Here is a 26,457-nt window from a genome sequence, read left to right as displayed (position 1 = left end):
ATAAAGAGGGACATTACACGGCGACAAAGAGATCGATTTATTCCGGACAGAACAATATTAAATGTGCAGGCAGCCAGCAACACAGCTTCAAGAGACAAAGAAATAACTGAACTAGAAAACAACTGAACAGAACTGCAAGGAAGAGAGATCCAGAATTACAGTTGCAGAGTCCACATTCCTCTCTCGGTAATTGACAGAACACGTCTGCAGAAGATAAATTAGGATATGGAGGACCTGAGCGATGCTTTCAGCTGGTCCTAATTGACATTTATAAGCTCCACTGGAGAGCACATTCTCTTCAGGCACGCATGGAAGAGTACCCAAGTCAGAGCAGACTCGGAGCCATAAAACCAATCTCATCAAGTTGATAACAGGAAAAATAATAAAAGCTATGTTCTCTGACCACAGAAGACTCGCACTAAGACTCAAACAACAGAGAGATACTGGAAAATCTTCACATATTTGTAAATTGAACAACACATTTCTAAATAACTCACTGTTCAAAGAAGAAACTGCTATAGAGGTTAAAAATAATTTACATTAAAGGAAATAAAAACATTACATATCAAAACCTGAGGATACAGAGACTATAATACTTAGGTACCTACAGTACTTTCTAATTCTTTTTTTTTTAAAGATTTATTTATTGGGGCCTCCCCTGGTGGTGCAGCAGGTTGAGCACAGCGCTGTGAAGCTGTCTGCAGCCTCTGCAGTGCTGGTTTGATCCCGGCCGGCAGGCGAGAATCCCACATGGCACAGCAGACCTTTCCTGTCTCCCCTGCTGCTTCCCCTCAGAGGTGTATTTCAGTCAGTCTGCCTGTTCTGTTCCCCACTCTGTCTCTGGTGAATCCTTTCACCCTCCCGCGCATCTGGCCTGTACCCTGGTTCTTGTATGCATGAATAAATAAAATCTAAAAAAAGAAGAGATTTATTTATGCATGCAAGAGCAGGAGGTGGTGTGTGTGTGGGGGGGGGGGGAGTGAGAGGATTCACCAGAGACAGAGTGGGGAGCAGAACAGGCAGATTGACCGAAATACACTGCTGAGGGGAGCAGCGGGCGAGGCGGGAGAGGTCTGCTGCGCCATGTGGACAGCTCCCTGGCCGGGGATCGAATTCATGCTGCAGTGGCTGCCAATGCGTCATAATGCTGTGACTTAACCCCTTGCGCCACCAGGGAAGCCCACTTTCTAATTCTTAATAGCAATCTTACAGGGGAAAATGCAGATGCTATGAAAGAAAGTGAAAAAAATAAAGAATTAAACATTCCTTAAAGGAAACAAGAAAAAGAAGAGCAATTAAAGTCCCCCAAAAAAGTTTCAAGGAAGAAAACACTACCAGTTAGAACAGAAATAACTGAACTGGAAAACACGTAATAAGAAAGTAAGTTAAAACTTGACTCCCCAAAATAACAAATAAACTTGGTGATACACTGGTAAGAATTATCTAGTGGGGGGAAAAGCAATAATAACCAATAACAAGGTGGAAATGGTGCCATACTACACATTTCACAGACAACAGAAAGAAAAATTCCATTCTCCAACACACGATTAAGTAGCGGATCTGAGCGATGCTTGCCCGACTGCCAAAACTATTAGAATGCAAGCTGGCGAGGATTTTACAATGACAGAGTCCAATGCCCGAGCCCGCTTAACAAATCCACTCAGTGGTCACATCTCTTAAAGCAGGACAAGCTTCCTGATACTGCTTCCTGACGTTGTGTGATAAACAGCACAGAAAACAACATAAGAAGTATGGTCAAAATAAAAAGTAAAGCAGAATCTAATCAAGCCTCCAACTCTGAATCATTAGGTAGCTACCTAATGAAGTGTGTGAACTCTGCATGATGATTCAAAGTTTAGAAGCACTTCAGGGCCTCCCTGGTGGCACAAGGGATTAAGACGCAGATATGAAGCTGTCCACAGACACTGCAGCACGATTTCAATCCCCGGGCAGGGAGCTTCCCACATGGCGCAGCAGACCTCTCCTGTCTCCCCGCTGCTCCCCTCAGCAGTGGATTTCAGTCAGTCTGCCTGTTCTGTTCCCCACTCTGTCTCTGGTGGGTCCTCTCACCTTCCACACCTCTGGCCTGTACCTCAGCTCTTGTATGCATAAATAAATAATCTTTAAAAAAAAAATAAACAGGCACTTCACAAAAGGAAGCACAGGGGTCCAGCAGCATAGGGGAAGGTGTACAAGTTCGTAAATGAGGAAAATGTAAATCAAGCCACAAAACAGCAGCGTCATGCCAGTGGCGCTGCACCACCAGACTGGCTAACACCCTCAAATCCAACAATACCAGCTGACAGGGAAGATGTAGGGCAGTGGGGGACGTTCAGAGGCCAGGCCAGAGACGGTGGGTTCATGGGCGATAAGGCACAGCTGACAGCCGGGGTGAGAGAGGGAGCACCCAAGCCCCAGGCCAGGGCAAGGAGGAAGACTCCCTCCTGCTACGGAGGGAAGGATGCTTCCAGGCTCAGCTAAGTTTGGGCAGGGCAGAGACTGAAAGTGGTGCTTCAGTTTCTGCTTTTTTCATGAAATAGGAGTCAAGGTCGTCCCTGGAAGCAGGGCGCACAGTGTGAGCTGAGCCGAGTCCTGCCAGCACCATCAGGCGCGACCGTGGCATGGGGCTGGGCACAGCCCAGAGCCAAGCTGAGCGGGCGCGGCCCAGTTAAGTGATGCGTTTTACTTCCCTGCGTGCTGCAAGGGCAAGAAAGCCAGTTAGCCACCCTAATTATTTAAACACCATTAAACTTCATCACCATTTCCTTCCCGGCTTGCCAGGTGGTCAGTAAAACGGTAACAAGAATTATGGAGCAGCCCCATAAAACGGTGCTGCGCCGACAGCATCCCAGCCTCCTGGAGACAGCCTGTCCCCAAGTCAGCCCCGAGCCCTCGAAGCTGTCACAGAGAAGTGGCTCCAGGTCAGCCTGCTCAGGAGGGAGGTCTGGCGCGCTTACCGGTTGAAGATGTTGTCGCTGAAAGCGTACTTTTCCAGGCGACTGAGTGGAGACAGGTTTTCCTGGCCCGGAATGTCCAAGAAGGCCGTAACCCTCATGCTGTCGCAATCTGGACCGTAGTCTTCAAATCCATCTAAAGGGAAGAGGGGGTCACACTCATAAACGTGCATCACCTGCAACCACCCACACGGGCAAAGGTGCAGCCTGCACAGCTTTCCAGCCCTTTCAGCCGATGCCCCGGAACACCGCCCGCCAGACAACTCATCTGACACGCGGAGGCAGGTTTGACGCCCAAGAGAAAGGCTGCCAAGGCCCGAGTCACGCAGAAGAGCCGAATGACCTCCTGGGAGTGCCGTCTGTCTGGGGCGCGAGCCCCCTCTAACCACGGTGGCTGGAGTGCCATCCTCAGGAGCGGCCAACAAAGCAGCTCACCCTTGGAAGAGGCTGTGGAGTTCTGGTCAAACAGGCTTAAAGTGGTCACAAGGAAACTAAGTTGGACAGCACCAGCAAGACCCTGACAGTCAGTGGTCCGTATCTTGTCCTGAGTCCTGCAGCTTCATCTATCCCCCGACATCCCCTCCTGTTGACCCCCCCACACCACACACACCCACAGCAACCCCCAACACCTCCTCCACGGGACGCCCAACACCTCCTCCACGGGACGCCCAACAGGCTCCTCCATACTCACTCAGGTCCAAAGTGAGCCAGCTGCTTCCTCCGAGAGGCAGCTCCCCCATGGAGAAGGGCAGGCACCGCGGCCCCCTCTGCACAGGGGAGCTGAGCACCAGAGCTGAGTCCAACACCCCAATGGAATAAATCCCCCAACTATTACTTTCCAGCTGTGTGACTAAAGAAAGTGACTTATCCTGTCTGCACGTCCATTTTCCCATATGTGGGGTGGTACTAAAGCCCCCCTAACCCTCAGGACTCTGGGACGAGCGGGCTTGGGCATGTCAAAACCTGCAGGGTCAGTCCTTGACCCGGCCAACCCTCTCCCTGGCCACCACCCTGCACATTTGGGCTGCGGGGTGCGGACGCCTCTCTGTCCCTGGCACTGAAGTAGCTGGGCAAAGAGCACGGCGCGTGTGCACAGGCTGGCTGGCAGGAAAACCAGCGTTCACTGGGGCGGCCGTCAGTGAGGGTTTAAAGGAAGAGATGCCAAGTTTGTGTCTAGGTGGTTGTTACTCTTTGAAATGCTAACCACTTTATTTTCTCAATTCTTTTAAGTTAGTAATTAGAGTTTATTAAAAATTTACACCATGTAAGAGTTACTCCAAGAGGTTTCATAAAGCATGACGACACACTGGGGAGGACAGGTGAGACAGCTAAACCCCTCCCTTCGCTGCAGGACCCTGGTGGGAAGCAAGCAGCCACCTGCACCTCAGCTGAGCCCCAGCCGCTCTCCCCGGGCAGCTCAGGCCCAAAGGCACCCGCAGCCGCCAAGCCCTGGATATTCACGGGCACCGCGGACCTGGCCTGGGGTTGATTTCAAAATACAAGGCTTAAAGCAGTGGTTTCTGGGCCTCCCCAGGGGCGCAGTGGTAGAGCTTTGGGTTGCGAAACTGCCCGCATCTCACTGGTTCGATCCCGGCCACTGGCGAGGGTTCCACATGGCGCGCAGACCTCTCCTGCCGCCCGCTGCTCCCCTCAGCAGTGTATTTCGTCAGTCTTCCTGCTCTGCTCTCCCCTCTGGCTCTGGTGAGTCCTCTCACCCTCCCGCGCTTCTGACTGTACCCAGTGCTGGTACAAATAAATAAATAAATCTTAAAAAAAAAATAAAATAAAGCAGTGGTTCCTATATTTTGGCAGGGGGGGGGTGCACAAGGGAGGTGTCACAGGCAGCTCTGGAGTTGAAGATGCACGCGCGTGCACACACACACACACAGCAGATCCAAAGGAAATACCAGACACCCTTCAAAAACTCGGTTTATCAGAGAACTAAGGAACTTAGCAATTAGTTCTACGAAAGATAAGTTATTATTGGGAAATATTAATGATTCTGTTCCACTAACCATATAAAACTATGCTACCACATACAAGGAAATAAAAGCTATTAGTCATAAAATATTGAAAAATAGCTCATCCTTACTGGTTACTTCCTATAAGCCAAGAACTGTACTATGAGCTTTCTGTAGCAGAAGTTCATTAACTCTTGACAAAAACCTTATTATTTCCACACTTCTGTTAAGGAAAGTGAAGTTTGGAGAGATTAAGAAAGTTGCCTGAGGTCATAGGGCTGGGGGAGACGGTCTGAGCTGAGCACGGCCCCCCGACATGGCACAGGCTGCCCTGCAGAGGGGACATGCTCTGGTGTCATCTTCAAAGACATCCCACCCACCGCCCTGTCTGGGCCCTGGGCCTCACTGTGGCCCTCACTTGGTGCTTCAAATGCACCCAAATCCTCATCTCACTGATAGCGAGTGCTGTTCCCAGCGTGGGGAAGGAAGACTATGGCGTGGGGAGAAATGGAAAGGTGACGTTGCACCAACAAAGAAAAAGGGTCGGGACCAACCAAAAGATGGGTAAATATAAATAACCTTCCTTTCCTCCTTTTATGAAAGCTCTTTAAAATACCTGGTTACTAAAGCAAAAACTATGACTATGTGCTATTGAGTTTATGGCCTATACAGAAGGAAAATAGCAATAAGGCAAGAAAATAAAAGGCATAACAGATTAGAAAGGAAAAACTTGTCTTTACTCACAAACAGGGTTAGACGATCCTAACAAAACTACCAAGAATCCACTAGAACTGAGTGAGTTGTGCAAGATCACAGGCTACATACAGGTAAAGATAAAAAAGCAGTTGTAGCATATTAGTAACACACAACTGGGTGATAAAATTTTTACAATGCCATTTCTGATAGCATCAAAAATATGAAATACTTAGGGTTAAATTTAACAAAATATGTGCAAATTCTGCAATGAGAGAAAGCTTTAAAGAAATTTAAACACAGAATTATAGCAAGGGACACTGAAAGGGAGGCTATATACTGTGGAGGCCCAGGGTATGTGGGAAATCTCTGTGCCTGCCACTCAGTTTTGCCTGGAACCTAAAACTGCTCTACAAAACTAAAATCTATTTTTTAAGAGATAATAAGAACTATTATTTATTGAATTCTTTTTTTTTGGAATTTTTTCTTATTTTATGTATTTTTTACATCATTTTTCATTTTTGCACAATGTATGCATTTTCATCATGGTTATAGTCCCCATACAATCCTCACCCCCCTTGTTTTCATCCTGCTCCCTCCCCCATCCCCATATTGTATCTCTGGTTTTTAGTTGCTTGTTGATTTTGATTTTGACTTTATTATAATTAGGTTTTTTCCCAGTCCCTTATTTAGGTTTTCAAAATTCCTGCTATGAATGAGACCATCTGATATTTTTCTTTTTCTTTCTGGCTTATTTCACTAAGTATAAAGTCTATTTTTAAGAAATAGTTATACCATTTTCATGGATCAGCAGACTGAATATTGTTAAGGCACTGATTCTTGCCAAAATTGCCTTTTAATTCAATGTAATCCCAATCAAAGCCCCAGCAATTAATTCTTTAGAAATCAATAGGCTGGCTCTAAATTTATCTGGAAATGCCGAGGTCTTAGAAGAGCCAAAACAACTTGGAAAAAGAAAGCAAAGTGGGATGACTCACGACTTCAAGATTTACTATCAAGACTCTGTGATAGTGGCTTCAGGACAAACACATAGATTAATGGAACATGAGAGAGAATCCATAAATAGATCCACAAATCTAAGGCCAATTAATTTTTTACAAAGGCACCAAGGTAATTCAATTCAGCAAACGGAGCAAGGATAACTGAATAAACACGTAGGGGAAATGAACCTTGGTCCTTACTGCATATAAAATAATTAACTCCAAATAGATTATAGACATAAATTCACAACACAAAATGACAAAACTTCTAGAAGAAAATATAGGAGAAAAATCTTTGTGCTCTTTGGTTAGGCAGAGATTCCTTAGAAAGCACAAAAAGCATGTGGCCCAAGAGGAAATACTGATGAATCAAACCACCAAAATGGAGAACTTGGGTTCTGCAAAATGCATTCTTGAGAAAATGGAACACTGAGGCACAGCCTGGAGAGATAATATTTGCTAAATACATATTTGATAAAGGATCTGTATCCAGGATGTATCCAGGATGAAGAAGTGCTACAGCTCATTATTAAACATGGGCAAAAGGCCCCCATAGATGCTCACCAAACAAAGTACATGAATGACCCACTCAAAGGAAAGGGTGTGGCTGTCGTTAGTGATGGACAGGGAGCCCGGCAACGTCCACTAAAGCCACAGGGGAAAGTGCCAGTGCCCACGAGGATGAGGAACCTTTTAACCTACCACTACTCGCCCCATGGACATGATCCAAGTGGAGCTCATTCCTGACTGGTGGAAATGAGAATGGCACAGCTACTAATGTGGCCTGGCAGTTTCCTAAAAAATAAATACACACTTAACCATCTGACCAGCCATCCCGCTCTGGGGCACTTACCCAAGAGAAACGCAAGCTTGTTGTTATTCCTCAGCTCCCATTTTCATGCTCATAGCAGCTTGACTCACAACAGCCCCCAACTGGAAATAACCAAAATATCTACTAACTGCTGAGGGGATAAGCCTAATGCTGCACACAACGGCTGCTTCTCAACAATGACAAGGAGCTAACTGCTGACACGCAACAACTAGAGGCATCTCAGAAGTTTCCGCCAAGTGAGAGAAGCTGACGGTGATTCTGTGAGCTGGAGTCATGAGAGGTTTCATTCTGCATTACTGTGCTCATGTGACATTCTAGAAAAGACAAAAAGCACAATAAGTTACACAGGCCAGGGGCTGCCTGGGATCAAGAGCGGAGACCGTGGGTTGGCCAGTGAGTGTGACTTTGGTGTGGGAAATAGTCTTCTCCCTTGCCTGGGGTCACAAACACTACACACTTGTTAAAAGTGGGGAATTTTATTGTATATAAATGACATTTCAATAAAGGTGACTTTAAGAAAAAGTAAGATGAGAAGCCAATCGTCCAGTCTTTTGAAGACTCTTCCCAAACAAGGACTTGCAAAGGCTAGAAATCTACTGGGCAAGATACTAGCAATGCCCTGAGGAAAAAATCCCTTAAGATTATAGAATCCCTTGGCTCTGACTGATTCCACATTTATGGGGTGACCTTGTGATCTTTGCAAACTCCAATTCGGACACAGAGAATGCGGCACACCGATGAGGCCTCAGGGAGATGGATGGTCTAAAAGGTATGCAAGAATGGGTGTGAAAATGGCCAGGCCACGTAATGCTTGTTGGCGCAGCCCTAGCTGCCCCTGAATGGTGTGGAAAAAACCCTACAAGTACTTACTCCAGGCTTAGTGCAAAGAGAAGCGACTGCTCTTTGAACCGGGACATCTTAGCCTTCCAGGCCAATGTTCCTCTCACTGTAACAAATACCCTGACATTCTGATGTCTACTCCAACATCAGTCCCCATTCTCCATCCCCACCATTACACCCTGACCTTGTGTCACACAGAGAGGAGTACAGGCTTGCACAGCTGCGCCCAAACCCTAGTGCTGGGGTTTCCAACAGCTTATGGTGGAGCGGAAGAGAAAGGAGCCCTCTCCCACCAAGAACAACAAAAGTAGGTAAAACAATTTAAAACACAGACGACAGGAAGGACATACCGATCTCAGAAGACAGAACTCAAGTGAGAGCAGTCAGCAGAGGTCACGCCTATGGTGAACATTTCACACACCGATGCAGGGCGAGGGCCCAGATTTCTGATGCCCACGTGGAGATGAAAGATACGGGCAATAAATGTGAAACCAAGCCCCGATACAGGGCAGTAGGGGCGTGGACTAAGGTCATGGTGCGGGGTCGGGGGGGAGGGCAAGGGCGGTTCGTCTTGAGAAGGCAACACCCCGGCCTGCACAACCCGCTCTCGAAGAGTCCAGGCTGACAACGCCTGTGACGAGCAGGGGCCCGGCTGCTCACTGACAGGATGCTTGCTGTCTTTCCCGGCATCCCAGCAGACGCAGACAAGAAGAGACCTCCTCGACGTGCCACTTCCTAGAACAATCCCTGCTGATAAGAAGGCAGTTAAAAAAAAAACTCAGACTATACGTGGTGGGTGACAGGTCACCATGAGGAAGATTAGCTGACTCAACAAATGAGAATTACTATCCCATGATTAGAAATAAAAGTCTGAAATAGACTATCAAATAATTACGCAATGAGTTGGATTTAAAAAATAGCTACAATAGTGAAAGACAGTGGGGTGGGAAGAACAGGCACAAGGCACACTTGAAAAGGAACCAAGTATAAGTGAAAAATAAAAATAATTTAATTAAAAATATAGTACTCATGACTCAACAAAAACAAAATAAATAATCCAGTCAAGAAACGGGCAGAAAAACTTAAAAGACATTTGTCCAAAGAGGAAATGCAAATGGCCAACAGGCATATGAAAAAATGTTCAACATCCCTTTTAATCAGGGAAATGCAAATCAAAACCACACTGAGATACCATCTTACACCAGTGAGAATGGCACATATCAAAAAAACAAGCAACAACAAATGTTGGTGAGGATGTGGTGAAAAAGGAACTCTCCTGCACTGCTGGTGGGAGTGCAAACTGGTCCAACCACTGTGGAAAGCTGTCTGGAGGTTCCTCAGTCTACTAAAAATGGAGCTACCATATGACCCAGCAATTCCACTACTAAGGATCTACTCAAAGGACGTAGAAACATTGATTCCAAAGAACACCTGTACCCTATGTTTATTGCAGCACTGTTTACAATAGGGAAAACCTGGAAACAGCCCAAATGCCCAAAAACAGAGGTCTGGATCAAGATGTGGTACATGTACACAATGGAATGTTACTCAGCAATCAAAAAAGATAAACTCATGCCATTCGCAGCAATGTGGATGGAGCCAGAAGGAATGATGCTCAGTGAAATAAGCCAGAAGGAAAAAGAAAAATAGCGGATGGTTTCACTTATAGCAGGAATATAGGGGAACCCAATAAGACATCAGTGTAAAAAAATAGTAACAATACAAAACACAGCAAAGCAAAAATGGACAATGATAAACCAGAGACGTCCTGCAGGGGAGGAGGAGGGAGAGGGATCAGAGGGAGGCAGGGAGGAGCACAGGGGACCGAGGTGATGGTGCACGGGGGCCTTGGGGAAGGAAACTCTATGGGGACTGCACCTGACCGGGGCGGTGGGGGAAGCAAATATTGTTTAAAAATGAACAATGATGTAAAAAAATAAAAAATAAATAAAAATTTTGAAAAATATATATAGTACTGACTTAAATCGCACTGTGGCCCCAGCTCAGGACAGAGCCGGTGAGCTGAAGACCGACCTGACAAATCACAAAGAACAGACACGCTAGGAGCTGGAAAACACTGCGCAGCACTGCAGGCAGATGAGGAATGGAATGGTGAGTTCTGAGATGAGTCCGCGAGGAATTCCAGAAGGAAGGATTAGCGAAAAAGGGATGAGGCACTATTCAATGAGACAATGGCTCACAATTTTTCAAAGTGAGAAAAAAAATGAATATTCAATTCAAAGAAGTACAAATCCTCAAACAAGTGACTGAGGGATTTGAACCAGGTGCCTTGAACACCAGGGGCAAAGAAAAGCATCCAGAGGAAAACTAGAGACCAAATCCCAGGTCTCTCAGCGCATAATTGCCAACCGGGCAGGCGGGCGGGTGCCTGGGTAGGAACACCTGATCTAACACCCGCAGCACCCCTACAAGGCTGTGAAGTATGTAACTGTGGGCAAGGATCACACCTCAGTGATTCTGTTGCTCCGCTGAAAAAGGGCCATTGCTGTAGTGTAGACGACAGGATGTCAGATACTCGCACTGGCAGTCACGCAGCACCCAACTCACAGGAGCATTTTGAACACTGCCGCTGTTGTCGTTACCATTAACCGAGCAGCTGATATCCCCAATATTGCATATGTTCCTATCACCACAGCCACTAGAAGCGAAGTGGGGGGCCCCTGAAGGGGGTCCCCAGGAAGGAAACCATGGAGAAGAGCCTCTGGATTAGACTTACCCACACTCCGGCATGTGGGACAAACTCCTCAGCACTGCGCGGGCGGGAGAGGGTGAGACTAAGATGGGGACCCCATCCATGGCAAGGGGCAGAGGGGAGAGGCGTGGGCTTGACCTCAGTCAACTTAAATGCTACCAAAATAAAACAAAACAAAGAAATCAACACTGTCTGGAGGCAGGGAGCAGAACCCAGAGATTTATAGATTCATAAGATCCAGGCCACATTCAATGTCACCAAGTAAATGAAGAGACAGGAATGAGCTGAGGGAGGAAATCAAAACAGATTGATTCAAGGGAGGGAGGCGGGCAGGGGCAGTGCTGGAATTACAGACAAGGATTTTAAGGCAATTGTTAAAAAATGTTTGTGGCTGCAAAGGAAAAATAACCTGCAGTGAACGGTTAATAGAAGGGACCTCAGGCAAAGAAAATGGCGCCAAAAATCTAGATCTGACACCATCTCTGAAATTCAGAAATTCACCGAGAAGACTAAACACAATGGAGAAGATAAAATAATGGTCCAAATCCCCCAAACCTGCTGGGAGGAATGCATGCCCATAATGCAGGGCCCTGCAGGCCCCAGGAAACACACAGAGAACCACCCCACGCCCTGGTTTCTCTTTGGATCATATAAATCTTTCGCCTTTTACTAAAGAAGACCACACCCAGGTCACATCACAGCCAAGGTGCCGATAAGCAAAGATGACAATCTGGAGAGCAGCAGAGAGAAGCAAACCCACCACACACACACACCCTGTCCCCCAAAACACAGCAGACACCCCCAGCCTCGGCTAAGAGAAGAAACGTCCGTGGGACTCGACCTCCAGTCGCAGCCTTCAGAAACAAAGACGAAGTAAGGATGTGTGAGCTGAAGAAAAACAAAGCCCTAGGAACTTGTGTCTCACAGGCCCTGCTGAGCACAGCAAACCAAGGACCACCACGGGAAATGCTGCAAGTTCTGCGGCCGCAGAGGGAAGGTGCCGTTCCTTCAGAGGAGTCAAGAGCAGTGGACGAGGAGAACATGCGAGTGAATTGCTCAAAAAACATCTCTTAATGTCCTCAAAGAATATCTGATGGTCTAGAGCAGGACACAGCAAAAGCTCCAGCTTTGCGTAGTGGCGTTTACAATTCGACCAGATACACCTGATATAAAATTTTAACAATATAAGAAGGTAGAGTTTCTGCATTTCAAAGGGAGGGGTGCACAGGAGACAGGGTGACCTTGTCTCTGCCTCTGCGGCCGGAGGCAGGGCCAGGTAGGCGCCCGCTGCAGAGATCAGGCCCCTGAGAATCTGGTCTCAGTACCAGGGCTGAATGCGTGAGCATCCAGCAGGCCTCATCTTCCTCTTTAATACAGAGCAGGTCTCACGTTCAGAATCTTCTGCAGACCATGTCTATCTAGAATTTAATAATGTTATTTTCTGTCTTATGATACTTCGGTTAAGTTTCATTTTGATCAACTGACACAAGTTTTCCAAAACGTGCTTAAGTAAAAGTTATTTAATGTAAGAAAAAATACAGGCACTATTCAGATGAAGCAAAGATAGGAAAAGTCACATGCAAATAGGTGACTTCTGAAAAACACTGGTCTGGTGTAATCCAAGGAAAACAGCATCATGTCCACATGCGGAAAATAGTGCTTTTGTTCAAGTACTGAAAATCTGGTATTTTGACACACACACCTTTCCCTCTGGATGAACGTGCTGGTCCCTTCAAAATTAGAAAAACCCTGCTTGAATACCGACATTGTTCCTATTTACCTGTGAAGGATGGATTCAATTTTGTGAAGTCGGAAAAACACCAGCGTTCACTACAACGAACAGGCACAGGAGTCCGGCTCCCCATTCCACAGCGTGAGCAGAACAGCCAGCGTCGGCAGCCGTGTCAAACGTGAAGGTGTCTGACCCGTCCCGTGATTGATCGCTTCTTCCCATGACACTTTAATGGGTTTTTTTACGAAGTCTTCAAAGACAAGCTAAATCAGCCAACAGCTGAACTGCGCCAGGCCCAGCTCTCCCCAGCTCTGCACCACCAAGGCGTTCACGCTGCTGTGGGCACCATGCTGGCAGCTGGTCCAGCCCTGGCCTCTACCCACCCAATGCCAGGAGGACCCTCTCCCCAAGCTCCCACAAACTTCTCCAGAAATTGTCATGTGTCCCTGGTCAATAAGCTCCGAAAAACTGAAAGTCAGATCAGGTGGTGTCACGTGAGCAGCTGGGAGGGAGAGGGTTCGGGTCACAGCATGGGGCACGCTCGCCTCCCCTCCATCATGGCTGTCACTTCCCCAACCAGCTCAGGCAGCGGCATCCCATGGGCTTCCACCTGCCTCCAACTCTCCTCCCAGGACATCCCTGGTCATGAGGAGTCCTCTCCTTTCCTCCCTAAACCCTCTGCCAATTCATCCTCTCAAGAGGTCCCCCTGGAACACCTGACTTTGAAACTGCAAGCCCCCACCTGCACCCCACCTTACCCTGACCTGTGTCTCGTTTCCCCAGAGAACTTAGCGCTTTCTAACATACTCCTTACTGCCTGTGCTCACCACATATCAGCTGGTCTGCGTCCCCACCCCCACCACAACATCGAGGGCAGAAACCCTCAACGGGCTCATTCCCCTGCCCGGTACATGGCAGGTGCGCCGCAGGAGCTGCCGCGGGAGAGAGGGAGAGGGAGCAGACAATAAAGATCTGCCAAGCTAGCTTGCTGTGCCCAGCAGTGGGAGTAACATAAAAAATGACTCCTGCTCTCAAAAAGAATTTTCTAGAATTGACGTTTCTAGACTGCTGGGAAGGAATGTTGCCCAGCGAATTCCCAGGAAGGAGGTGATGAGTCTTATGCGGTGACATCCCCAGCAGTCACCCTTCCTGAGACACAAGTCCAGGCCACACGTGAACAGCAGGAACCTAAGTGTTCAAGTCAGAAATGATTCATAAAATAGCACAGACATAATTAATCCTTGTTGAAATTTTTTCCATTGCCTATCCTTAAAACTGGAAAAAAAAAAAATCACCAATTCCATTCACAACAGCTTAGTATAACACAAAAACTAGCCTTCTTGGCTCAATTCAAAACATAAAACCACCCTGGATAGAGACTGACTTCACTTGCTGTCTGCGCCATGGGGAGCTCCTGGGCTGCAGTGGCTCCCAAGAGTGTGCCACACGTCGTAGGTCCACCTGCGAGGCATGCAGGACATCACTCACATGTCAGCAAAATGATTATTTAAAGCTGGCAAAGCGCAGTGGGGAGGGTCTGGGAGAAATGCTGGGTAGAGTTACAGGCTGGTGGCCTCTCCCACTTCCCTTAGGCCCACGGCTGCCCGGAGCTACACACCCAAGTGCCACCGCACTTCCTAGAACTGCAAGCCTGTACCTGCAGCTCTGCTGCATGACAGTCAAGTCCACACACTCAGTTTACAAGCCACAGCTGACAAGCCCACAAATCCAAGCTTACAAGCCCAGCTGATCAGCAAAAAGATGCACAGCTCATGCCTACCATTCACCCGGACCAGAGCCTCCAAAAAGCAGCAGCCCTGAGCTCACACAAATGGGGCTGGTCCTCCTTGCTAAGGTCCTGCTCAGTTCCCACAGTATCAACAGAAGCTTCCTACCCTTAGACCCCATGCTTATGACTACGCAAAAAATAAAAACAACAAAAAACACTAGAAACCTTCCGTATTGAAAGGCCTGCTAGAGAAAACATTTCTGGAAGGTACAACTCCAAGAAACAAAGGATGTGTCCTCCTCTCTGCTAACCAGCCCCTGGTGGGTTACCTGCCAAAGACCACCAACATGGCCAGCACGTCGGCCCCTTAACACCGATCGGGGCGCAGCACCTACTGCCCTTACCCGCAGCCCATGCGTCCATCCCCAGGTCAGGATTGGGCTTCAAGCAGGCTAAGCATGCACTCACGTTTAAGTGCAATGTGGGTGAATGTGTTTACAGATTTCAAATACAGTAGATAAAATAAATAAAATGAGAGAAAGAAACTGCAGAGGTCATTTCACATCAAGAAAAGGACCAGGGGGCCTCCCCGGTGGCGCAGCGGTTGAGCGCTGGGTTGCAAAGCTGCCCACAGCCTCTGCGGCGCCGGTTCGATCCCCGGCTGCTCCCCGGCCACAGGAGGAGGGTCCCACATGGCGCGCAGACCTCTCCTGCCGCCCGCTGCTCCCCTCAGCAGTGGACTTCGGTCCTTCTGCCTGCTCTGCTCCCCACTCTGGCTCTGGTGAATTCTCTCACCCTCCCACGCTTCTGACTGTACCCAGTGCATGTATAAACAAAAAACAAACAAACAAATAAATAAAAACATGCCTCTATAAAAAAAAAAAATTCTAAAAAAAAAAAAAGAAAAGAAAAGGACCAGGGCCTCCCTGGTGGCGCAGCGGGTTGAGCGCCGCATTATGAAGCTGTCCGCAGCCTCCGCAGCGTGGGTTCGATCCCGGATCCCGGCCGGCCAGGGAGAAACCCACATGGCGCAGCAGACCTCTCCTATCTCGCCCGCTGCTCCCCTCAGCAGTGTATTTTCGTCAGTCTGCCTGTTCTGTTCCCCACTCTGTCTCTGGTGAGTCCTCTCACCCCCGCATCTCTGGCCTGTACCCCAGCTCTTGTATGCATAAATAAATCTTGAAAGAAAAAAAAAAAAAAGGACCAAAAGACTTTGTGTAAAAACAGAAGGCCAGGTACCAGCATGCCCCACACAGGCTCCCTCCCTGCGTGAGGACGATTCAGTGTTCACCAGAGTACTGGCAGCTCAAAGATGAGAGAGACCAGGCTCCTGGATGTCAACACCTCCCAAGGGACAAAGATGCCACAGGCAGAGCCACTCATAATACCCTGGAGGCAAGAACCACAGACTCCAGGTGCCAACCGCCCTGGGAGGACAACAGTTCTGCTGGGAAGAAAAGAGATGCTTCCCTGGAGCAGTGACCCTCTGGGCAGGGGGCGAAGACCCAGCAGGAGCTAACTCACCACCTAGGAAGAGAGAGAGGGTCTGGGAAGGGGAAATGAATGTTCCAGAACACAGGGACAGTAGACACTGAGTGTCTGCTGCCTTCAAGTGGATCTGAGAAGCCAGAAATTTCACACGAAGCCACCAAATCCCGACTGAGTGGCCACACTAGAATTAGTTTTAAGTGTAAAGGTGAGAAAAAATAAACACAATAAAACATACCCAATGAGACCCCTTTATTGGCCCAGACATGAACAGAGGTAGCGATGGAGGCAGAATGTTACAGCACGTCTACCCAGGCAAGCATTTTCATCAAGAATCCCTTCTCCAGGCACTGCCAGTATTTACGACTCTCCATTCGACATGTCATCCTGTCACTATAACTCTAGGTGAGATACACCACCCTGGGCCAGCCCAATTATCCACACCATCCAATACTCTGGCTCCGGCACTAGGGACACTGCCCTGCAGAACACGGCAGACGTGCCCCGCCGAGTCCCACGGCCTCGGGGGCTTCAGGAGAGGGGCTGACGGTGCCCGAGGAGCTCAGCCTGACTCACGAAATGTGCACTTCACAAACAAATCCAGAAGAATGAATTCATGGAGAACCGGCGTAATTGATCATTTTTCAGAGTTTCCATTAGCCACTCTTCAATGAACAACAACTAAGTTTGTGTAAGGCCTTACACGATTTGGGGAGAACCACAGCCAACCATCCATGGGCGTATTATTTAAAGTGGTTTCATTCTTCTTGCTAATGGGCTCAGAGTCCTAAGGCACATTCCTAAGTCAGGACTATTTCTAACAGCTAGACCAAACCCTCCACCCGTCTGAAACGGAACGGATTCTTCGCTGGCTTCTGGGGGAGGGAGGGGCACTGGCCCCCCACACACTGCAGGTCCTTGTTGACTTAACTAAATTTCAACAGCAAGCCGCACGGGCAGACTTTCTCTCTATAAATGCCACTCCGGAACAAGACCCGTGCTGATTTATGAGCTCGAGTATGCACGGCCCGGCCAATGCATAATGTTTCATATTGCAAATCTTTGAGGGCTACTGATGGTTATTACTTGCACTGCGCAATGGGTTGGTTGAAAAGACCCACTTAATTCATGAGCAGCCGTCTTTTCTACACCATGCATACATGGAAATTCCTCTGTGATTTGTGGCTTTAATCACAGGCTCCAAAACCTGTCATTATTTATGACACTGACTTTCACACTGACGGTCAACAGGAAACATTTACTTGGGTTGCCCGGTGGGGGAGAAGAGCTGCGGCCCAGAGCCACCCAGCACTCTCTTCCACAGCACGGTCTCCATTTCCCGAGACCCACCGGCTGGAGACAGACTTGGAGCAGGTGAGGGTGAGCAAGAGTCTGTCTACACGGTCGTCAGAAATGGAACTGTAACACTTGAAACACAGTGACTTCTGCAGTCAGACTTGAGGTAGATTCAAAAGAAAACCAACAGTCTTGGGGTGACTTCACGTTTGTGGGGGGGTCTCTGCTTTCCTACTGTTGAAAACCTTTGAGATGACCAAGCAATGCTGACCAGCACAACGGTGGCCCCCCTCCTTCTGGGAGAAGCTCCGGCCACGCCCCAGACCGCACCCCACAGCCAGCACGTGCCTGGAATGCAGTGGCGACCCCACGGATGACCACGAGGCACTCGGCCACAGGCCACCCGCCTTGCAGGGCTTTCCCAGCCCATGCAGGCCAGGTCTGCTCAGGGGCTGTCTTCAGACTGTTCCCATGAGGTGACCGAAGACCCCCTAAGTACCAAAGCCCCACAGACCAGCTTCAGTCCTCCCCTCTATGGCAAGTGGCACAAATAAGCACCCCAAACAAAACCCTGTGTGTTCCGCAAGCTCATGCTGCCCAGGAATCCCTCACCTTTACTTCCTTTTTCTGACACCCTCTCCTGCTGCGTCATCCACTCCCCCATCACTCAGGACTCCGAAATCAAATCCGGTCAGAACCCTGCTCGAGAGCCCCCCAGAGACTGCTCCTGGCGTTTTGGATTATGCCACCAGGACCCTGTTAGCACCTCGAAAATAACCTCCTAAGGAACCACAAGTCCCCCCGTCTTCCTCACCCTGGAGAGCAAGCGGTTCCCCCTTCTACTGTGCCAGCCATGGTGACCCTTGGGAGGGTGAGCCCCCACCTCACGCCGTGCCTCAGGGCAGATCACACCCACCTGGGAGACGGCCTCACCTCCAGCCACACCTGAACTGGTCTCCCTCGCTCTGCTGACTTGCTGAAGGTCTCCGCAGCCCCCTGACACTGAGCCTTCCGCTGAGGGTGCCACGAGAGCAGAAATGGGTTGTTTTCATCACCTCTGTCTACGGGCCTCGTGCAGTGCCTGGGACTTAGGAGGCCCTTAATATCTATACGTGGATGAGGAGACAAGTCCTCACAATGGCTCAGGGCATGACTTCTGCACCTCTGCCACCCAATCTCTTATTGTGTGGGCAAGTTCCTGAGCCTTTCTGTGCCCCTTGAGAGCCTCACGCAGCAATAAAATAGAGTAAAAAATAACTGCCTCTCGGGTTAAGTCTAATCCTGCAGTCTGAGCCCCCCCCTCCACACACACAGCACCCTCATCTCTAGTGTCACTCAAGTGTACCTGGGAGCACATTGGCCCGCCTGGAATTTGCACGGTCTTCCTCGGGCTGACCTTACCCAGCAGCGCCTCCCCTCCTACTCCTGGCTACAGGAGTCTCCATCTTCTGCCTAAGCCCCCAGTTCTGTGCCATCTCTAAGCATCACCACCACCACCACCACCACACCCCCCCACCCCCGCAGACAGCATGGCTGGGTGGAGGCCCAGGCACACTCGTTCCTCCGGCCCCAGCCCCTCCCGCAAGCTGGCCCCTCAAAGGAGCTGGAGAAGCGTCTGTTCTCCACGGGTGAATGACTTTCCAAGGTGGAAAGTCTCGCCCTCATCTTATTCCCACCCTCCATCAACAGCCCCCCCCCCCCCCAACACAGAGGGTTAAGACTACGTGGCTTTAAAGTCAAAACTACTTTCTCTTTCATGAGCTAGATCTTGTTGCACAATTTCTGTTTATGAGATATAAGCAACTTCACATTCTCTTTTTAAACAGACAATTTCAGGGACTCGCTGACGTTCACCTGTTTGTTTCCCAGGAGATGGAAAACTCCAAGCAACAAAGGTAAACCGCGTTAGGACAAACAGGGCGGGAGGTGGGGGGGAGCAGCTGATTCGACTTGCACTGCTCTGACTCAAGGTCCTGCCACCCTCATCCTCCGGAAGGAAAGAGGCACAAGTTGTTTGGTTTGGGGGCTTTTTTAATATTTTTTTTTTAAATGAAGTACTTTTTTCTTCCATCGTTGTTATTCTGGGCCAGTACATGACTTCACCACTCAGGTGCGGTCCCCGTAGCTCTCCCAGCACCAAAGCACCCAGTCTATTGCCACAGTCCCTTCAGGCACCAGTTTTTATCCCAACACACCAACAAAAAAGACCTGAAGATCGAGTGCATTGTCAAGGGTGAGTCAACAGAGCAGAGGTGATGCTAGCGAACAGCGCCGCTCCCAAACCAAACCTGGAGTGAAAGACAGCACGTCGGCTGGGCTCGGCCAACGGCCACTCACAGGCGCTGGGGAATGAAACCGGGCTCCGTTCACACGCTGCCTGTGTTCTGTGGACCCAGCTGCCCCAGGCCTGCCCGGAAGGGCTGCAAAGGCAGAGGCGGCGGCGGAGCCGGAGACCTCCTGGGCCACAAGCCTAAAATATTTACTATCCGATCGGTGACAGGAGAAAAGTGCCCATGTCTGTCTCAGAGACCAGCTTGACATCGGGATGCTACTCTGCTTCCCGGGAGGAGTATGCCCAAGGAGTGCCTGGCCCTGTGCAAACTTTTTCACTCGGCAGGCAGGTTTTTATGCTTTTATTTAATTGAAAGCCTTTGATTCAAGTTTACATGATTGTTCAGAGAAAAAGTTCAATGGTGTAGTTTACAGATCAAATTATTAGATTCTCTGCTTTGGAGACACACTGGTTAGACTCGCGTCCTTGAACAAAACACTTTTTACAAACCTGGAACCAAGTGGCAGGTGACATGAATGCTTGTGCTCTGGAGGGTGTCTTTTATTCAAGCTTGAACACCCCTACGCCTCCAGCATTCCAACGTGAAGAGTCTGTCTATGGTCCTGGCTTAGCGAATCCTATTTTCAACAACAGTCCAGACACCATCTGTTGGCCCTTATCTTTGATCATCAATAGAAGAACACCCTCTTCTAACTTCTCTCTGAATACCTCCTCAAAACTAAACATCTGAAAGGCAATACACTGCTCCCCAGATACTAATGGAGTCTATGAGTCAGAGTTTTCAAAGCTAAATTAATCTTACAATAACTTTGCATCCAACTTCAGAATTGAAATCTAACTTTCCAACTCTTGGGCAGACACTGGGTGATACATGAAACCTCTGTCTCAATTTTTTAAAACTTAGTCTTATGGGTATTTTTGAACATATGCAACATAAAACCCCACGTTCCCAGGAACCAGCTTTAACAAGGGTCAATTTCCATCTATCTGCCATTTTCTATCTACCCTCCCCTTCCCAACTCTGTGTTTGTTTATTGTTTGTTATAGTATTTAGCAGGCCTCACATGTCAAATACCTTCACCTATAAATACTTGTTTCTGTTCGACAGGGCCCTTCTCCTTCCCACAAAACTGTGACACCACTATCATATCCAACAAAACTAATAATAATTCTTAATATAATCTAATATGCAGTCCAAGTTCAATTCTCCCCAACTGTCTCAATAATGTCTTTTCATAGCTGGTTTGTTCAGCTAAGGATTCAAATATGACCACATATTGTATTTTGTAGCCAGGTCGCTTAGGTCTTTTTATATCTGCAGCAGATTCTTTTTTTTTTTAACCTACCGCTGGCATGCATTTAAATTCAAATTGGCTAAGCATGCTTTGCCAAGAGGAATACCTCTTCAACCTCCACAGGCTGTAAGCAAATCCAGACCTTTGAGATCCTGCAAGTCCCAGTGGCACAGACTCATCCAGCCCCCGCACATTCCACCTGCACAGGGACCAATGTGCCAGGTGGTCGCACACATGATCTGCTGTCAAGAGAAAGAATTTCGATTGCTTCAGCAGGCTAATTCTCTAAAATTAAATCTCGTCTGTGCTGTGATGGCCTGAGGACTCTTAAATGATTTTAAAAACAAGGCATCCATTCATTATGGCTTCTTTTTGAAGTTAGCCAAATTTAATCAAGAATCACAAAGTAAATCACACAAGCCTCGTAATCCATTAGTGTTACCAGTAACAACATTAATTGAGCACCTAGATCATGCAGGGCATTGAGTTATAAAAAGGTGACCCATGTCCCTACCCATGCGAGTTGCAGGCTAAATGGAGTGGGAATTGCAGGCTAGATGGAGTGGTTGTCGTGTCATGGAGACGCGCCAACCTAAGGGGAACAAAGACACAAAGAGCCACCCAAACCAGTCTCCATGCTCCAGACATTGGAATAAGAATATTTGTGAGGTTGATGTGGGGGGCACGGGAGTATAAGAAGAGTCAGCAGGAGCAGAGTTTGACTGCCATCTCCATCCTTCATGAGCTGTGCCAAAATGGCTAAATTATTTAACCTCTCTGAGTCTAAGTTTCATCATTTGTAAATAAGGAATAATCCAACCTACCTCTCAGAGCAGCAGCTGTTAACACTGAATCAAAAGATCTTTCATGAGAGCCTAGCAATGAAGATGATGAAAATCACAGTAATAAAATCACTGGCTATGGGCCTCCCTTGTGGCAGAGAGAGTAAGTCTCAGTGCTATCACTGCTGAGGCTTGAGTTTGATCCCCAGCCAAAGAGCTACCCACAGGGCGCAGCAGACCTCTCCTGTCTTTCCACTGCCCCCCTCAGCAGTACATTTCAGTAGATCCACCTGTTCTGTTCCCCACTCTGTCTCTGGTGAATCCTCTCACCCCTCCCAATCACCTCTGGCCTGCACCCCAGTTCCTGTATGCATAAATAAGAATAAATCTTTAAAAGACAAATCATTGACTATATAGTACTACACCAAACATATCTTTGTGTATTACCTTATTTAACCCTCACATCAGTCCTACGAGGTATCTTCCATTCTCATGCTGTTTTCCAGATGAAGAAACTGACTGATTGATCTGGTCAAGCTGACACAGATCAAGGCAGGAAGTGGGTTACAGGACCTTAGAGTTCTGGCTGTCAATCATGGCATGTCTCTCATACACCACCACAGAAAGGGGGAAAGTTGGGGCCCAAGGGCGGGCGGACAGGCTCTCCTATTAAGGACATTGAATGAATTCTTTTGTAAAGTCATTAGCCTCCACCCCATCAAAACAGGAAGCCCCAGAAGGATCCCAAAGTTGCCTGCCCCAGGCATGAGTATGTTTGGAGTGATGATGGCAGCTGACTTCTTTACTGGGGCAAGCCCTCAGCCATTTGCAAAAGAGTACATAAGGCCTTCCTTCTGTGTTACAAGTCTAAAACACCCAACACTCGCTCATATAGGGCCCAAGTGACATCACTATTTTTTCCTACGTAATCTCTTACCTCTCTTTTGTACTTATACACAGAACAGACCATTAAGAAGCTTGCCCCCAGGAAAGAGGTCCGAATGTCTGTGGCCATGAAGCATTGAGAAGCCCAGCCTGGCCCAGTGGGAAAGGCACGTGGATGAGAACCAGGACCTGGCCAGAAACCCGCATCCCTGCCACCCACATGAGCAGAGCCATTCTGGGCCTTCCTGCTTCCCCAGAGTTCAACTGATAAGACAATAAGCTTCTGTATCACCTAGTCCACCCACAGAATTCTTAGAAAGAATAAAATGCTAATGGCTTCAGTCAGTGAGTTTTGGGGTGGTTTGCCGGATAACTGTTACCAGTCAGAAATCAGCTTTTCTAGTCAGGTGAAACATGAAATCTAGAATGAGAGGCACCTTCACTGTTGTCTGACAAGAGAAAGGTTACATTCCTTCCTTTCCAGCATGCCCGCTGGCTCAGCCAGTCTGGGAAGTGGGGCCCACGCTGTACCTGGCTCAGCAGAATAAATATTAATGATCATATTAACAGTGACAACAGTAGCAGCTAACATTTACCAAATGTTTACTATGTATGAAGATTTGCACTAAACTTTTCATTTATTTACGTTCACTAAAGTCTCCTGGAGGGAAAAAAATGCCTTTTGAGGTGAGCCACTATTATGCCCACTTCATGCCACTACTGAGGAGGCCGCTGAGGCTCCTGGTAGCTCAGTGTCTTGGCCAGGCTCACTCAGCCAGGAGATAGTGCACAGGGCTTCACCTTCTGGACACTGGATTCCAGAACCCACGTTCCTAGCCACCAGCTTGCACTGTCCCTTCACCGGTCATCCACTTGCATTAAGTTGTCTCCCTCTAGAAGAGCTGGCCTGGAAAGGATTTAAAACTGTGCCCAAACCATGGTTAGTTTTCAATAAACACCAACTCTTGATTATCAGGAAACTTGTAGATGGGGAAGGCAAGAGCATTGACCTTAATGTGAGTGTCCAACAAGTACCCCTGGGTCTGCTGGTTTTCTGTTTACACATCTGAGTCCCTGGGAGGTGAGTGCCAGGGCAGCTGTGTCTGCTTCTAGCCCATGTTTGCAGGTCCAGGGTTTTGCACATCGCCTGGTCCAGCACAAACAGGTGCTCAAGAAAGGTTTGCTGTATGGAAAGGAAACGCTTCATTTCCAGGATGACATCTGCCCCGCCATCACCCCTTAATGTGATTCCAACCAAAAGGAGAAGGCCAAAAGGGACAAGAGGCCCACCCATGAAAGCCGAGCACCCAGGGGCTCCTCGGGATAAGACATGGAGCTCGGACAACTGAGATGTCTGTGCAACTCTATGGCAAGCCACAGGCAGAGCAGGGACGCCCAACTTCCCAGCAACCTGAAAAGTCCCACGGAGAGGTGGGAGCTCCCCCCCAAAGTGGCCTCCCCTCCTCCCACCCCAAACACGGACTATCCCTCCAGCCCTCTCGTCCCACGATAGTCTGAAGAGGATGAAGAGAAAGAAAATGACAGGGAGTCCCAAGTTTCCCAACAACAACAAAAATCTACACACACACCCCCCAAATCTGTGCTCCCCATCCTCAGCCAGCCCCGCCCCAGAGGAGGGACCGCCACGAGTGACGATGGCAGTTGAGGGGACCGCTCTTCTGGCCCCAACTTGGAGGACCGAGCCTGTAGCTCCCCATTCACGTTCCGTGGACCCCTCACTGACTGGGAGGCCCCAGGGAGGGGCGGGGCGCCCCAACTGTTACTTACAGTCGTCTAAGTCATCCTGCAAGTCCACAAAGTACAGGGGGATCTCTGAAAACCAAGAGACACACCGAGTTACGGGGGGCCGAGGCGGGCGGGCTCGATGGCGGGCCGGGGTCCCCCGCCTCGCGGGGTGGTCCCGGCGGGGGGAGGGGGAGGGGACGCCCGGACCCCGGGGGCCCGGCCCCACTCACCCGCCATCTTGGGATGGGCCTGGAGGCGGGGCCGCGCGCGGGGGCGGGGCCTGGGCGGGGCCTCGGGCGCCAGGCCCCGCCCCGAGGCGAAGGTGGCGGCCGAGGTGGGCGGGGAGGTCAGGTGACCCGGCCGGCGTCTCAAGATGGCGGCGGCGGCGGCGCCTGGGAGGCCGCGGCCGCGTACCGGCTGCTGAGGCGGGCCCCGCGCGGCTGGCGGCCGACGAGCCGGGCCGAGAGCCGGCGAGCGGGCGGCCGCCGCGTCTGTGCGCCCCGCAGCCGGGGCCGGGCCGAGCGGCGGCGGCGCCGGGGGATGCTCGTGCTGGGCCCGGCCTCTCCCTCCTCAACTTAGGGCGGCGGCGGGCCCGCGCCCCCGGCTCCCGGGCCATGGCGCTGAGGGAGCTCAAAGTGTGTCTGCTGGGGGTGAGTGACGGACGTGAGGGGCCGCGGGAGGGGGGCGGGCCGACGACCCGGGCGCCCCGGCCCCCGAGCGGGACGGCGCCCCCCCTCCCGCCGACCCCCGCCCGCCGGGCCGGGGCACCCCGCGCTCCCTGCGGACGGGCCGGCGCGCGCGGGACCCCCTCCCTGCCCCCTCCCTGGCGCCCGGGGGGCTTCCCGCCCCTCAGTCTCCCCGCGTCGGGGCTGAGAGTCGCCCTTAAATAGTTTCCGCCCAACTTCCCGGGGTACCACTCGGAGCTGGCCGAGTCTTCGAGGGGAGGGAGCCAGGCGCGGGGTCGCGCGGGCCCCGCCGGGGGTCTGAGCCGCTGGGGCCGCCCGCCAGCTCCTCGCGGAGTTGCTCTGCAAAGTAACTTTTCCGGGGGGTGCGGGGGGACCTCGGGTCGGGAAGCGCCTCAGGCCAGCTTGAAGCTACAGCTCCCTGTCTTGAGGCGCAGCCCTGCGCTTCGAGCCTGGCCTCCTGCTCGGCTGCCGCTTTTGGGACCGCAGGGGATCCCGCAGCTGGTCTCCCCAGGTGGGGTGGAGCCGGCCGGGGTGCGGGAGGGACCGCCCGAAGCCGAGCCAGAGTGCAGAGTTAGCTGGTGCTGGTTAAAAAGCAAGTGGGTTCCTCACTTTTCACACTAAGCAGAGACTTGGAGGCTTTCAGAATGTCCTGAAAGAAGTTTCCCCATTACCCCCACCGAGTTTTGTGAAAACTTCCTTTGCATCCTTTACCTTCTAAAATGTATCGATGTCGGGAGTTTTCTAAAGTCCTGAACTTTTGCTGTAGGTAGTTTGTGTCTCTCAGCGGGAAAACCTTCTCTTACCCACCTCATTCTCTTTCAGGATACAGGTGTAGGGAAATCGAGTATCGTGTGGCGTTTCGTGGAAGACAGTTTTGATCCAAACATCAACCCAACCATAGGGTAAGAGATTAAGTTTGTTGAATTTACATCTCAAGGTGCATTGAAAGTTCTTCCAAGTCAGGAGTGTGTTACAGGCCTTGGCGACTCCATTTTACACAGTCATGGATTCCGAGAGGCTGGTTCCCATCATCTCTGGAAAGACTTGAAAAAGTACAGTGAGGATTGGTGGCTTGGTGGGAACTTTAGCTTTTAATTTGTAAGGAGCAAAAATTCAAAATGAAAATGTGGATTCAAGTTGTATTTACTATAAGAACATACACAGAACCTTTAATCTATAAACAACAGCAATTACACCTTGAAATAAGACCAAAGAACACATCCTAATAACATCCTTTCAGTCACAGCAACTAAAAAAAAAATGCATGGATTGTTTTAGTTCTTCATGAAATCTTGCCGTTCTAACATTTTGAACCCTTTTCACACATTCCCACACTGGTAGTAATAATGGGTTAATTAATGTTGAAGTGTAAGATTTTTTTCGGCTGTTTCCTTGGATAAGTGAAATTGGCTATAAGCTTTTGATTCAGTGAGAAAACTTTTCAGGGCATTAAATCTCATAAATACAAATACTTTCGTGTGAGAAATTAGTTTTATAGGCTTCATACTATGTTACACTTGTAAAACTAAAT

At 49.4% G+C, this 26,457-nt stretch overlaps 2 protein-coding genes across 2 annotated transcripts in view; one reads left to right on the top strand and one right to left on the bottom strand.

Annotated features, from left to right (window-relative positions):
* LOC311179752 (serine/threonine-protein phosphatase 4 regulatory subunit 1-like) overlaps positions 1 to 24,856 on the bottom strand; it is a gene marked incomplete at both ends in the record, with an annotated part of 60,936 nt that extends 36,080 nt beyond the window's left edge. The window contains 4 exon segments of the mRNA XM_084247239.1: positions 2,958 to 3,090; positions 24,283 to 24,327; positions 24,471 to 24,597; positions 24,599 to 24,856. Coding sequence (XP_084103365.1) covers positions 2,958 to 3,090; positions 24,283 to 24,327; positions 24,471 to 24,597; positions 24,599 to 24,856 — 563 coding nt within the window.
* Positions 24,855 to 26,457, top strand: part of RAB22A (RAB22A, member RAS oncogene family) — a gene marked incomplete at both ends in the record, with an annotated part of 42,796 nt that continues 41,193 nt past the window's right edge. The window contains 2 exons of the mRNA XM_084247240.1: positions 24,855 to 24,890; positions 25,749 to 25,828. Of these exons, the coding sequence (XP_084103366.1) occupies positions 24,855 to 24,890; positions 25,749 to 25,828 (116 nt within the window). The remainder of the gene's footprint in view (positions 24,891 to 25,748; positions 25,829 to 26,457) is intronic.

Source organism: Talpa europaea (genome assembly GCF_964194135.1).
Source record: "Talpa europaea genome assembly, chromosome: 11".
Lineage (NCBI taxonomy): Eukaryota > Metazoa > Chordata > Mammalia > Eulipotyphla > Talpidae > Talpa > Talpa europaea.
The sequence above is the reverse complement of the archived record's forward strand: the minus strand, read 5'-3'. Positions and strand labels throughout refer to the sequence as shown.